This window comes from Trichosurus vulpecula, chromosome 6 (assembly GCF_011100635.1).
Source record: "Trichosurus vulpecula isolate mTriVul1 chromosome 6, mTriVul1.pri, whole genome shotgun sequence".
Classification (NCBI taxonomy): domain Eukaryota; kingdom Metazoa; phylum Chordata; class Mammalia; order Diprotodontia; family Phalangeridae; genus Trichosurus; species Trichosurus vulpecula.
The window spans coordinates 208,869,484-208,884,667 of NC_050578.1; the positions used below are offsets into that span (position 1 = coordinate 208,869,484).

General features: G+C 38.6%; 1 protein-coding gene across 4 annotated transcripts in view; it reads right to left on the reverse strand.

Moving 5' to 3' along the window:
- RGS12 (regulator of G protein signaling 12) overlaps nt 1-15,184 on the reverse strand; it is a 211,118-nt gene that overhangs the window by 43,563 nt on the left and 152,371 nt on the right. For 3 of the 4 annotated variants that reach the window (XM_036764416.1, XM_036764417.1, XM_036764418.1), the window contains 7 exons: nt 13,787-13,981; nt 13,311-13,384; nt 12,155-12,281; nt 9,091-9,187; nt 7,763-7,842; nt 7,094-7,247; nt 1,517-3,729 (listed from right to left, as the gene is read on the reverse strand). In XM_036764416.1, the coding sequence (XP_036620311.1) occupies nt 3,101-3,729; nt 7,094-7,247; nt 7,763-7,842; nt 9,091-9,187; nt 12,155-12,281; nt 13,311-13,384; nt 13,787-13,981 (1,356 nt within the window). In that variant the 3' untranslated portion in view covers nt 1,517-3,100. Of the gene's footprint in view, nt 1-1,516; nt 3,730-7,093; nt 7,248-7,762; nt 7,843-9,090; nt 9,188-12,154; nt 12,282-13,310; nt 13,385-13,786; nt 13,982-15,184 lie in introns of those variants that run through there. The other variant, XM_036764419.1, reaches the window with a different exon arrangement.

Consider the following 15,184-nt stretch of genomic DNA (forward strand, 5'->3'; position numbering starts at 1 on the left):
CTAAAATTCTAGAATGTCACTGAACTGATTCTGAGAAGTTGCATGAAATACACTGGCATCTACTTCATTGATCCTCCTGCTCTCCTTCAGTGCAAGCTCTCCCTGGCTCCATATTGATTTCCCTGGCTTTGGCCCATGGCCATGCACTCCTTTCCAATAACCCATCAAGACTCCTGGCTTTGACCCATCCCAGGCATCCTGTTCAATCTGTTCAATCCAGGTTTGGGTCATGCTCTCTTTCCTCCAGAAATATACTTTGCATGGAGCTTTGTTAAATGCCCTCCTAATCACTGGCAGTCTTAAGCTCTAGGATCTGGGAACTGACAAATACCAAGAAATTTCTGCCAAAAAAAAAAAACCAAAAAAAAACCAAAACCACCAAAACCCAAAGCCAACTTGAATATAGAGTAAAAGCTCTGAACCTTAAGAGAACTGATGATTTCCTGTTCACTCCAGACTTGTTCCTTGGGAAAAGCAAAAAAATATATATAATTCATTTAATCTTGCAAAAGTATTCTGAACCTGAGAGCTTTCTTGGTCACAAAGCTAAAGATCCTTTGAACAACTTTAAAGAGTTACAAACACTTTTCCCATAAGTATATATTTCAAAGAGACCAAGAGTTCATATATGTCTACTTTCAAGTTTGGCAATTGATACAACTGATCAGGAAGTTAGGGTCAGTACAGATTTTAAAAACTATCCCTCTATTCCAGGAGGCCAAATCCTGAGGATCCCCTGAAAGGGACTCTGTTGAATCATTTCAGCTCAAGCCTTTCATGTCATCAGTATGCACAGTTCTCAATTTTTTGCACTATTCAAGACAAGAAATAACAGGGGTATATGAAACATATAGGTGATCCAAAACCTTGTTCCCTCCCTTTTCTCTTCCTTTCCCTTTAACTTATACAAACTTCTGATACATAATAAGTCTTTTAGATTTCACATTGACCCCTTCTTCTTTTCACTAAATTCCCATTTGATGGAAGAGTTATGGAAGCATGAAAAATAACTGACAAGGGAAGAGGTAGATGGGCAAATAAGAAAAGAGATTTGAGGGCAAGACCAGAAGACCCAACTAATAATAGGGTTTTTTATATGACTAGATGACTAAGATTACTAACAATGTGTACTGGTATTTAAATCTAATATATTACAATTAAAAAAAAGCTTTGGGGTAATCCAAGTAAACACCTAAACCTCAGACTTCACATACAAATACCAAAGGATATATCATTTTTATTACAATCCCACTGGTCTCCCAACAAACCTGTTCAATTTCCAAAGGAAAACAGATCTTTGTTTTCAGTTTAATATTTTTAGTTTCCATGTACAGCAGATTATGTTATGTCTAGATTGGTACCATTAACATTTAAAAAGGTACCGGAACATCACATAAAGTACATTTAACTTAATCGCACAGAAACATTATGCATTGCTTTCAATTAGATGACAGCTACAGTTTACTATCAAGGCAGAATATGATCAAATAAAAAAAGAGAAAAAGTATAAAACCAGTTGAGTAATTAGATCTAGAGTTTATTCCTCTCAAAAGAACACATACAAAATACATGTAAAAACTACACAAAGATATCTACAAAGAGCAGAAAACAGAAAAGGTGAAAGCTACAGTTCAGTCATTATACAGAAATGTAATGCATGCATTAAAATATGCTCCATTTCTAAAGCTGCAAGGGTAAGGTTCTCATATTAGCACTTAGAGAAAAAACTAAAACCCACTTGGGTATACAACATATTCTGAAAAGGAGATACAGATCTATACATATGTACATAAAATACACTGAAAATATGCACTTCATATGTCCGCAGCAGGAAGCCCTGGGTTACAGGTCAATCACAACTGATCATAGACCTTTTCCGTCAGTTTATGGAAATAAATGTGATAGAGCAAAAAGAAATCATTCACATTGCCACAGAGAAGAATAGAACAATCCAAAAGGTATTTACATCTCATTGATAAGACATAAAAGAAACAACAGACATCACCGTGTAAAAATATATTAAAAATATTAATGCTATCTTACATTAAAGAAATGGTGGTTTGACAAACCATGGCACAATTAACTCAGTGAAAGAGTGAAAAATCAATATGGCTTCTGGAAATTTTTTTCCTGAATATGCTTAGATGCAGATGGATGATATAATCATGTGCGTGCCACAAGCCACACTTCCATTTAGAACATCTGTAGCACATGGAAACAGCATTTGCTACAAAAGCATATTGTATACTTTTGGACAACACCAAATTTCACACTCTGATTTTAGGGAAAATACTGCCCTAAATTAGGTTTTTTAAATTTTCAAATTTAAACTGACTCAACTTAAAATGAATTCCAGCCAAATGCATACCATTAACTGTGCCTATTCCTAGTACTAGAAATTAAATGTCATTTTTTTCTTACTTGATATACTAGTGGTAAGTAGTATTTTTTAAAACAGGTCTTAGACCATAAAACTTTTCACTTCCCCACTTTTTGATTCCATGCTCTAGGCAGGCCTGGGCTCTTTACTGGACTTTCATCACCATTTCAATTTGATCCAATTTCCCCAATGCTTTAATTTTCAATAGTTTCTACTGCACTTAAATAGCAATGATTCATTCTTGTTTTTTAAACGGTTAGGTATTGTTAATTAAACCAACAGCAAGATCAAGACATCTAGGAATCTAAAATGATTTTTCACTTCTAGAAATGGTGGGGCAAAAGCTATTACCAGAAGCACTGGTGTGGCTACATTTGAAATTCAAACCCTCTTTAGAGCAGGAGTCAGCTTTCATGGTCAGCAAGGGCTTTATCCTTTTAGCAAAATCTTCATGATATTAAAGATTATCAGAATTTACATCCCCCAGTGATATATTATTTACCAATTTCAGACCTCGTAGCATTCATTATTTTAAAAAGGCATTTAAAAAATAAATCAAATGTATTTTAATGATGAAGAGACTGTCACAATGAAACTTCTGACTCAAAAATGTATGGTGCAGAAAGGTTACTTAATGTGGACTTCTAAAATTGAAAAATGGATATAGAATACTGATACAACAGTGAAAAAGTAAAGTAGCTGTAAGTGTAGAGGAAAAAATTAAAATCTAGAAATACCTGAAACGGATCTCTGATATCCAGGTTTTTCCTGTTTATCCGTCAGAGGAGTTGGGGGTGAGTAGTTGGCTTCGGTGAGTTTCGTAACATCTGATGGTGGTGTTGGAGGAGGTGGTAATAAAGTGCTGTTAGGGCTACTAATATCTCCTTCACCCACAAGTGTTAAGTCGGCAACATTCTCATCATCTATAGTTTGTATGCCTTCGGTATGTAGTTCCTTGGATTGTCTCTTCCATATTTGCGCTGATGCTGTTCCTTCCTGGACGTGTGGAATTGGAGACAATGGGGCACTGAAGGGAACGCTGTGACTGTGGAGAGCAGCCAGAGTGGGCCTGGGCCTGCCCTCTGCAGGCCCTGGGCTCTTCACTGGACTTTCATTACCATTTTGAGGAGATTCCAGCTTCCCATTTGGTTGCAAGGCCTTCTCCTTGTTGCCATTTTTTACAGTTCTCTTGTTTAGGCCTTTTGTTGTTGCAGGAGTAGACGCAGTTGGTTCTGATGTGCAAGGCGGTAAACGAAGAAAATCTGGCAGGACAAGGTCCTCTTTTCTTAGCAGCCCACGCTGGTCATCTGCTCTGTTGCTCTGAGCTTTGGAAATGAGCTCAAAAAACTCTATTGGGAGAAAAACCCATATTGACCATTTTAAAGAAAACTTATCACTGATCAGTGTCAACAATCACCAAATTTATTTTCCAGTAGGCCACTGAGTTACCTGTTGCCCTGTAGTTCTAGTGCTCCAGAATTAAGGGCTATATTAATTGGGGACCTTTTCACATTGGAGAACTACTCACTCACAATTAAAGGCTACTATAGATTCCCCTACACGGGAGTGCCTTCAGAGTTTACAATGGCTATACTCATATACCTAAAAACAAAGATTTATAAAATCTAGACTCCTGAATTTTTTCCCAATGTTTCAGGGCACATTTTAAAATACATTATTAAATAACATTTTACACTAATTCCCACAACACCTCTCTGTGTTTACTCTGAGAGTCACTCAACATCCTTGTATTTTAGCATAATCATATCAACACCTCTGAACCTTTAGAGAGTGATCCAGATAAAAAAAGGTATGTCATGATGTCCTTTAAAGAAGATGTGTTTTTTTTGGAGGGAGGAAGGCAGGGCAATTGGAGTTAAGTGACTTGCCCAAGGTCACACAGCTAGTAAGTGTGTCAAGTGTCCAGGGCTGGTGTTCTACTCACTGAGCCACCTAGCTGCCCCTTACCTTTCTTCAAAAAGTATTTATCATTTTTAACACCTGAAGGCTTAAACCAAGACACTGACCAAATGGTGTCTCCATTTAAAAACTGGAAGAGAAGCCCACGGAAATTAGACACTTAGGGCGTAACTTCAACTCGAGAGCAAAGCCAGGAATTTTATTTCAAATTTCTCTCCTTTAGCCTTTTTATCCAAAGGGATGTAGCCACTGTTTTCCCTAGATGACTTTCTAAAAGCTCTATGGCATCCCTCTACAACACAAATCCCAGAGTGGGCTCAAGGAGTGAGATCCTTAACACTGTGGGAGCAAGGAGGAACCATTGGCATATAAGGGAATAAAGAATTGCTACAAGCCCTACCATGTCCCTGAGAAGAAGGAACGAGATTGTTCTATAGCAGAAAAGCCCCACAAAAGGGTGGTTAATGTCAAGGAACCTCTCCCCTTCTCAATGACGCTCCCCACCCAGAACGCGACTCTCAGATTAATAAACATAACCTTTGGAATGAAAGTAAAGTATCCCTTGATAAAACCATTTGGTTTCACAGAAATATGAATGATCAGGAAGAGCTGGAGCTGGGCCAACCTTTCAGTGTTCTTGGCTCTCAAGTATAATAATCTTTCTAAAAGGAAGCCACCAAGTTGCCTGTGCAGGGGGGAGAGAAGGAAGGTATTCCCTTCGATGCCACCCTTTCCTCCAGTGTTCAGGGTCCAGGCTACCAACTCCCTACTTATATGTAGGCCCCTTATATGTAGGGACACTGTGCCAGAAGAAGAAACGAGGGCTCTGTTCCCTTCTCCTTCCTCCCCAGTACGGGGGAGCTCTTAGTGCATCTTTGGACACTTTTTCCGTCTTGAATAAATACAGAATTGTGATTTCCTACTGCCATGATTGGATTTTCACCCTTTACACACGGCATAAGATTGAACTTGGGTCACAAGTGAAGCCATTGTCTCGTCTCAAACTAGTACATGTCCAAAAGGTTTCATTTAAACACTTTTTAGCCCCTTCAAATGTCTTGCTAGAATATAAAAATCACAAATCTGACAAGCACATTGGACATAACACAATCAAAGTGAAGTTTTCTAATTTTTAACTTCAGTATGACAAAAATACCACAAACCACTTACCTGGTGAATGGAAGTCACTAAAGAATGAGGTTAACATGTCATATTTTTACAACGAAGTTAGTAAGGGTTAGTTACAAGACACATTTTTAGCTGCTATGCTAACTAAATTTAAATCTTTGGTTACAACTACAGTGAAAGCTGTAACTTTCTGACAGTTTTCAATGCTTAGGAGATCATTGAGTCCACTCTCATGTTATAAATGAGGAAACTGGGGCCCAGAGAGGGACCATGATTTGGCCACAGTCAGACAGCAAATCACTGTCTGAGCTGGGATCAGACCCCAGGATCCTTCTGCTTTTCTTTGGTACCATTTTTTTTTTGGACGGGAAGGAGGTTTTATATAAAGACAGTTACCTCTTTCTCCCCTTAATCTTTTCAATAGCATCTTTCATCTATAAAGGAAATACAGAAAGATCTGATGCTAACCATAGGTCACCATATGGCTTTTTTTAAAAAAGTGATTTTCATGAGAAGACAAAGATCTTTATCAGTCCCACAAACATCAATGGGAAGTAAACTGTAGTCAAAACTGCTTTAAAGCTGTATAATAAAACCTCATTAATTTGGATGCAACTAACTTTACAATTTAGGGTCCCACTTAGACTGGGTAGAAGTTTAGGTCTGAGCTATCCATGACAAAAAGGGTTAGATAAGCAAATTAATGAAATAAACAAGATAGCAAGCAGCATATTTAGCCTAGTTGAGGGGGCTGTTCTTTGGGAATTTGAGTACACCGTATGCAAATAGTGCTTTGATTGCAAAATATTTTATCTTCCTGATTACTTGTGACAGCTCACAAACTCTCAGTATCTTCTAAACGGTAGTACAGATTTCATTCCAAAATCCTTTGCTTGGCATTCAATTCAACTCAGCAAACATTTTTTAAGCTTCTACCATGTGCAAGGCTCTCTACAATCTGGCTTCAACCTAGCTTTTCAGCCTTTTCTCCCACTATCACCTATTCAATACTTTATGTTTCAGGAAATCTGCATTCCTTACCAGCTCGAGAATGGGTTAGTCTCTCCTGCCGCCATACTTCTGCTCACAGTTTGTTCCCTATGGCTGGAATGCCCTCCCCTACCATCTCCATCTGCCAATAACTTATCCCTCCTTCAAGATTCAGATCGAATGCCACCACCCCCTGAAATACATCCTAAAGCTTCCTTTCAAGATGGAAGGCATCCCTTCCTTAGTTGAGCTCTCAGAATTAGTATTCCTAAGCATTTGTCGTAATCTAATTTCTATTTTATTTATTTGTGTATGTCTTATCTCCTCTACTTACTAGGTATAAACTTTTAGAGGGCAGAAACCATCCACATCACTCCTAACACACTGCATTACACACAGCAATTGCTTAATAAATATTTGCTAAATGCAAAGAGTCACATATCTTTTCATTAAAGTAAATCCAGTGATAAATAATCCAAATTAATGAGGTTTTATTCTATTCCAAGTTACACCAATAGTATAAATATGCTAACATGACAGTGAAAGATGCATAGTCTTGAGTGAAAGGAATTTAATTTTCCAAATAGTTAAAAAAACACTGATTTTTAATAATGTTGCTTGAAAACTGTTATTGCATTTACTAAAACACGTGCAAGTTTTAAAAAGTTCACATACCCTCTGCTTCGTCCAAATTAATTTTCTGATATTTTTTTTTCCCAATCTTTGCAATAGATTCTTCTCTCTTTGAAAGCCGGGGATCCCTAGCATTTTTTCCATTTTCTCCTTTTATTTTAATAGAATTAGACTTGCCTAGTGTTCTTTCCTCTCCCTGTATTAGAAGGAAAGTCAAAGTACTACTTACATTTCAGATACATGATAATAAACACTGAATACATTGTTAGACAAGAAATATTTTAAATACAGACCGTGGAGTTATAGATTTTACACACATTGACTAAACCCCATAAAATGTAGAGACTGTATCAAGCATAGCTTCATTAAGCCACAACCAGCACCATGGGAAAAGAAAGAGTGATGGTTCACCTCTAAGTTGAACTACTGGACTGGACTACAAATGAAATGAACTGAGCAGTTCTGGGAAGAAGGACAAGAATACCCAACAGAATTGTGGCTCTCCAATTCTGGGAGGAGAAGCAGTTTCAGAGAGAAGGAAAAACACAGCTTGTTAGTGAGGTCAACAGAAACATGTATATTTATAGGCTTGGCCACTAGAAGGGAGTGGCCAGGGGTGGTGCCTGACATGGTGCCCCAAAGCTTCCACTTCTAAAGACACACTTACAAGCATGAGGAAATGCATGGAACAAACGTGGGGAGAAATATTACCGTGGCGGAGTGATTTCTGGAACTGGGAATTACAGCTATATTCTGTTTGGCTGATGCACCTTTCTGTTTGTCTGTGAATACTAAACATAATGAGACATCTTTATAATCTGGGACATCACGAACCCATCCAGACACTGAAATTAAATTATATGTAGGTTATCTTTGAAAGTGAGGTTAAGCCTCTAAGCAGAGAGGTTAAAAGCAAACGTTTTTCTTAAACATTGTCTTTTCAAAGTTCTTATATCTGTGACATATATTTTATGGAGAGGTCATTAAAAAGAATAAAAATTCCTATTTTCTAGAACACCTTATTATTGTCGAAGATGCATAATTTGTGGCCGAGGAAGTGCAGCTTGGCAAATAAGTCCAAAGGTTAGAAGTAGTAAGTTTAGAGCTATTTCGGGATAAATGTAATAAAAACTTCTGGGAACTACAGAATGGTAGAGGGAGTGAGAAACAACCTTGGAGATTCTCTAATCCAGATCCCTTATGTTAAAGAAGAGGAAATGATGGCCCATAGAGGAGAGGTGTCTTGGCTAACTATTTTGAGTGGTGCTCCCCACCTCCCCCTGTACAAAAAAGGACACACAATAAAGAGGGAAAGTGTCCTACTGGCTTTATGTATTCAAATACTGAAGAGTACTTCTCTTGTCATGAATGAGATCAGCAGACAGGACTTCTTTTGGGGAAGAAATGGCTACCTTCATTTGCATGTTATCAGACCAATACTTAGGCATGAGTATATTAAAATAAGAATAGCAATAAGTATAGCAATGATTTTTTTCTAGATATGGTTTAGGAAATGCAATGCATTTGGACTCATAGCACACATAACATATGTACCCACAAAAAGTACCATATTGATCCAAATATAGACTGTACATGAATACAGGAAACCTCCTAAACTGAAATCTCTGGGAAAATGCATCTACATTATATGCATATGCATATATATTTTCCCAGACAACTAGCAATATAAATGTAGTATATACATTGAAAAATGTCCCTGATTATAGAATTATAATCCTCACTCATTTTACACAAGCCAGTTTGGTGGGGGGAAGGGCAACTAGTAATATTCAGACCAACATGTTAACAGTCTTGAGGAAGGTAGTCTCTCCTAAGCCCACAGAGGCCATTAGACCACAATGAGGGCTTCCCTCTTTCCTACAGCTGCATTCAGGATGCAACTCTTGGGGGTGTGCAGCTATGGAGAGACCCCTTGTCCCTTAGTGACCACCCACATTTGATGCCAATCAGCACATTCAGAGAGGCAGGGTGAAACAGATGGACAGGTGGGCAAATAAAACACTGTACTGTGTGTTTACCTTTTCCTTTAATGGAATCCTTTTCTTCTAAGATCACTCTTTGTCCATCCAAATTAGAAATAGGAACGCCAAGATCAAGTGGCTCCTTTTCTCCACTCTAAAGGCAGATCACAGTTTGTTTTATAGCACAAATAAACTCTCACCAAGCAAGTGGACATCTGAAACGTAAAACTCCAGTGGCAGCTAGACAGTCCAAGGACTTAAATTATTATCGATTTATAGAATATTTTAATTTATAGGAATGCCACAACTGAAAAATCAATTTGGTTATTTTTCCTTCCTACTATTATATTTGAAAGACAATTACTGTGTAGTAGATAAATAGACTGAGGTACAGACAGAGCATTTAAATGTTTATTATACACCAGATACTGTTTTAAGTGCTTGCTAGTATATATGTAGTAGCATTGTTTGTTTCTTTTTAAAAAAAACAAAACACTTGCTTAAATTGTATTTTAAATTGAGATTTCATGGTCACAAAAAAAATTAGTTTTACAGATCAAGATACCTTGTAGAACTTAGTTTTAACTACGCGAAGGCTGTTTCTAAATTTGGGTCTGTAGTTTGCCAATGTCTTATTCTAATACATAGTGCGTATACATATCCCATTATTCACTAATGTATATAGTATAAGGGAGAGGCATCAAAGCCCAAGGGCCTGCAACATTCCTGAATGTGAACCAAACCAGATCAAAATGTAATTGAGAAATATTCAATAAAATAAAAGCAAAACAGAAAACAGGGAATGGTAACATATGGGTTTTTAAGTTAATATGAGGCTCTCAGGGATCTTTGTATATGGCTTTGCGGCCCATTTCTATTTGAATTTGATATCACTGGTCTAAGCAACATGGTTGCTTTGGCAGCTATGTGAGGAGGGTTAGAAAAGGGAAGAGATTTGAGGCAAGGAGCCCAATCGGGAGGCTCTTGTAATACTCCAGGTAAGAAGTGATACGACCTTGAAGTAGGGAGATGACCATGAGAATGGAGACAAGAGGATGGATGTAAGAGATAGTACAGAGTAAGAATCCATAAACCTTGGCAATTGACTGGATGTTTGAGATGAGCGAGAGTGAGGAAACAATGCTGACTGTGAGACTGTGAACCCACATGTCTGGGAGCATGCTCGAGTCCCTAGCAGAAACAGAGAAGCTTAGAAAGACAGGTGGATCTGTAGGGAAAACAGTGAGGTCTGTTTTGGATATGTTGGGCTTGAAAAGACTGTGAGGCAACCAGTTCAAAATGTTCTCTAGTAAACTATTCTTCATCATTCCAGAACCAGGAACAAGAGCAGAGGGTCCAAAGAGGCAAATTCAGGCTTGATATAATGGAAAACTTGCTAAGAATTAGAGCTTTTCAAAAGTAGCATGTTCTGCTTTGGGAGACAGGGGGTTCCCCAACAACAGAGAACGACTTATATCTGGCAAGTAGTACATTGGGATTCTTGTTCAGGTGCAGGCTGAAGTAAATTACCTCTGAGGTCCTTTCCAATCCTGAGATTCCATGATTTTATCTTGTTTTTGGCAGTAGAATGGCCATGATCACCTCTCAAGATTCCTTTCTGATCTATGATTCTATGATTTCATATTCAGTCATTGAGCAACAGAGATAGAATGAATGCCTACTGTCAAATGTTAAACTATTAGGCCGTGATAAAGCACACGAAGTTGATGCTAAACTCAGATTTAAATACAATATTAAGAATGAGAGAGGACATTCTATGACCAGTTCAAAGGAACTCATGGCTAAAAAGTACGTAAAATGTAATATTTGAAAAAGAGATATTTGTGGTCATTGAGTGATAAATAATAACAAAGACATTATTTTATGACAGGAAGAGAAATTTATGGTTCATTAAACCTGGCCAAAGTTTACTATAGTTCTATTGGGTTTTTCTCCATGTTTTTCTTTAGGACAGCATGGAGTAGTAGCTGGAGAGCTGGCCTTGAAGCCAGGAAGACCCCAAACCTCCTGCAAAGAAAGTGACTCCCTACATTGGTAGAGAGAGACTCCTCACCCAGGAGTTCTCTAGACCAGTGAAATCCAGGACCAGTCCTTATGGTTCTCTTAGGAAGAGACAGACTCTGACCCCTCTCTCGCTGTGGCTGCAGATATGATTTCATCCTGTCAAGTACTCCAGAGTTCAAAACCATCGTACTAATGAACAGAAGGAACACATTTCAGTACCAGATGGAGTGGGTTAGGCTGGTGGGAAAAGAGTCTGGGAATAACTAAAAGTAAATACATTTTTTAAGAATAGTTGTGCAGGTGAAAAACAAAAATGAGTCATCTACCTTTCCCCGCCACCCACAATACAATGATGGCTTGAGCAGTGGGAGGGATCAAAGGAATGCTGACAAACCAAAGCCATGTGAAATAAAAGCCATGCAGTGAACGATCCTGGATAACCATGCACAAGGAGGGCCAGGGAGAACCTTCAAAGATCACCTAGTCTAATTCCTTGATTTTATAGGAGGACACCGAGGCTCTGAAGGATAAGGAGCTTACCCAAGTTCACAGCAAATTGCAGAACTGAAATGAGAAGCCCAGTCTCTAAGGCTCTTTCTTTAAGGCCTACTACATGCTGCCCAAAGTAAATGAGAACACCAATGGTCTACCCTTCTTAAAAGAGCCTTTAGAATCTTTTACATCATGTTCTTATTTTTCTCCCTAATGCCTCATCCCCAGATGGAGGTAACCTTGGACTCTCAAGCTGGTGAAGCTTCAAATATGGATTCCGCCACGGATGCAGTGTTTATCTGTTGTCCTCAGGCAGGCCTAGCTCAGTTCAGACAGGCTTATCACCAGATGATCAGAGGGTAAACTTTTCTTGGCCGCAGTAATATGTGAAACACTTTCTCGAGGTATAGAGGGGTTGCAATCTGCACTGGAGGAGTGATTACCCATGCTGATAAAATCATGGCTTCTCCCAAACACTGAAGATTATCGTTTAGAAGAAAAATGGAGAATGCCAAGATTAGAAAAATTCATTGAACAGAATTTACTTATTTAATTTACCAGGCGAGTTATGCTGAATATGTAGCATAATTTAAAAGATACTTACTAGTCTCACCACAAGGTCACTAAGATTCAAACCATACTTGGCCACCACAGGCCTCAGCACTTCGGTGACTGGCTTGGTGGGCTTGGCCTTCAGTCCCACTGACCTATTAATTGGGACTAGATCAAGCCTGGGGAAAGAGATGGAAATGTGCTGAGAAACTATTTGCATCAAATACATTTAAATCTATAGAATTCTTCATTAAAAAAGACTGCTCCCATCAAAAATAGTGTTTTGTTAAGACATTTGCTCCATGTCATCTGTTAGTATTATCCGATGTCTTCTAACTTTCAACTATGTGCATTAAAACTTTTTTTAAAAATTCCCAATGGGTAAATCTGGAAATGACTTCTTTCAGATTTATATTAAGGCCTCACGCATGGTATGCATAATACTTAGCATGAAAAGCAATTAGTTACTTATGTAACTAAATTATTTTAAAATTTAACCTAATTCTTCTCTTTGGACCTAGAGACATAATGGGTACCTAGAGGTATAATAGTACCTCATAGCACTTTAAAGTTTGCACACTATGTTCCTCATAAACCAGAACTGTTAGGCAGGTTGCATCCAGGTATTGCTATACCCACTTTACAGCCAAGGATGCTGAAGTTCAGACTTCTGTAGGGTCCCACAAATATTAAGTGGCAGAATCGGGATCCAAACCAAGGTCTCTCTTGATTTTCCTTATTTAGTGTTCTTTCTTCCATACTCGGATATGGTACCAAGAAGAAACTAAAAAAAGGTTCACTTGAAGACAAAGAAGTCAAGGCTGCTGTTCTGAGTCCTCTCCCAGGCTCTTCCCTGGTTAATCAAATATGTTCTAAGGAAGTCATCCCCAGAGTAGAGCAGAGCAGCGGTAAAAATGGGGAGAATCGCCAGTCCCATGTGGCCCTGCCACGACACCTGATGCCTCTCTGTTCCATGGCCAGTCTTGACAGGTTTCATTTAAGCTCCTGTCCAGCCCTTGATGACTAACAGCACATTGAGGGGAGATGTGGTTTAATTATATTGCTTTGCCATTTATGTTGTCTAGTTTTTTAGTAGCCACACACAGAGCACAGGTAGTGCCTACTTTTCACTTAGTCATAAAGGCAACTGTAATAACTCTTAGAGACATCAGCTAAGGTGAAACCTATTTTCTCTTCTCTTCTCTTACCGGAACAAAGTGCGTTTCTCTAAGCGTAGGTCCCTGGAATCCAAGATGCTGCTGTCTTGGTGTAGCACTAACGGCTTCAGGGCACATGAAAAGAACAAAAGCAAACGAAATTAAAGTGGGAACAAGTATCTTCCCCTGAAATATTGAACAATATGTAATGGAATGCACAGCTGTGCAGAGAACAAAAGCACAGCTTCAAAAATAGACCATCTTTGCATCTAAAACTAATAATAGCTTTGGGAGCTTGCAGGAAGCAACATAACATAATTCTCATAATCTGGGCTACTTCAAGAGACACTGTTTGCATAAGAAGTACTGAGCAAACAGGGTCAGACATTAAAAGTTAGAACAAAGTCAGAATGGAGAAAATATTTTGCTTGAATTTTTTTTTAAAACAAGATAAATAAATCACCATCTGTTGCACTCCACTGATAAGCCTAGGATCCTTTTAAAAATCACAAGTGAACACCAAGTACCTTGTCCCCTCCTACTAAAAAAAGATCGACTGCGGCCACATTGATGCCATGTTTCTCACACAGCCCAGATAGTATTTCCTTGATTGAGAATCCAGATTTCACGACCACCACACACGATGTCCCATCGGGAAGGTTTATGCAGCAGTGCTTGGATGACTTGTCCCTTTCGGCCACTGAGACCCTACAGGTTTCCGACTTGAGAGAGAGAAAGAAATACGAATAAAGTACTGAAAGTGAATAAGTTATCTCAGCTGAAGAACATTTATAGTCAGGCAAATTGTTATCTATCTCAACAGCTTAATACAGATACTCTAAGGTAGCAGCGGTGTTCAATTCAAATAAAAACAGATGTGTGACTGCATATAGACTTGGAAAACCAGAAGTTAATATTATCCATGTTGTATTATATTGTTATTTTATTTTGTAAAACATTTCCCAGTTGCAGTTTAATCTGATTGGGTGGCACTTGGGAGTTTTGCAGGGCCTCCAGTTTGACCCTCTGCTATAAGGGTTCATGGTTACCTGGGCATGGTCACACCAAAGAAGGCAGCAAGCCTTCTACACTAGAATGGTATCCATGAGTGGCCAGGCTCAAAACAATGTAGGACTTGGTGACCAACCTTCTAATGTTGATATCTGAAATTAACTGTGTTTTGACCTCACACAACAGACAGTGAGAACATGTCACTGGGCTCATCTAGCTTAAGTATATTTTAGATAATCACAGTTACTTGTTTCATTGTCAACAAATAGTTATCTACCTAAAAGAGAGAAGTCTAATGAGTCTAGACAGTACCGTTCATGCAGAAAGCCTACCAAGCATTTATAAGCAATAGCACAAGCACTATTTTTTAATTTTAAGTGTTAATGGGGAAGAAGGAGCAGCTAGATGATGCAGTGGATAGAGTACTAGTCCTGGAGTCCAGGGGACCTGAGTTCAAATGCGACCTCAGACACTTTACACTTACTAGCTGTGTGACCCTGCGCAAGTCACATAACTCTGATTGCCTCATCAAAAAAAAAAAAGGTTATTGGGGAGGGCTGGCTCCCTAACAACCCTCTTCCAAACCAAGAGACACTGTATTTTAATATCCTTCACATATAAAGATGGCACCAGAAAATGTCTCTTTTAATTACTTTCTCCAAAGCAGGGAGTGACAGGTTGCAACTCTTTGATTTATCCAACAAATTCTTAATTGAGTACTCACTGTGTGATCAACTCTATGCAAAAGAAAGTATAAGATAAAAATTCTTGCCCTTGAGGAGCTTCCTGTCGTCTTAGGGAGACAGGATATACAGCAGAGGCAGTTAGATGTTGGTATGGATGACAATAACAATGGCCCCCATTTCTACAGCACTTGAAGGTTTCTCCCAGCAACCCAATAGGAGATAGCACAA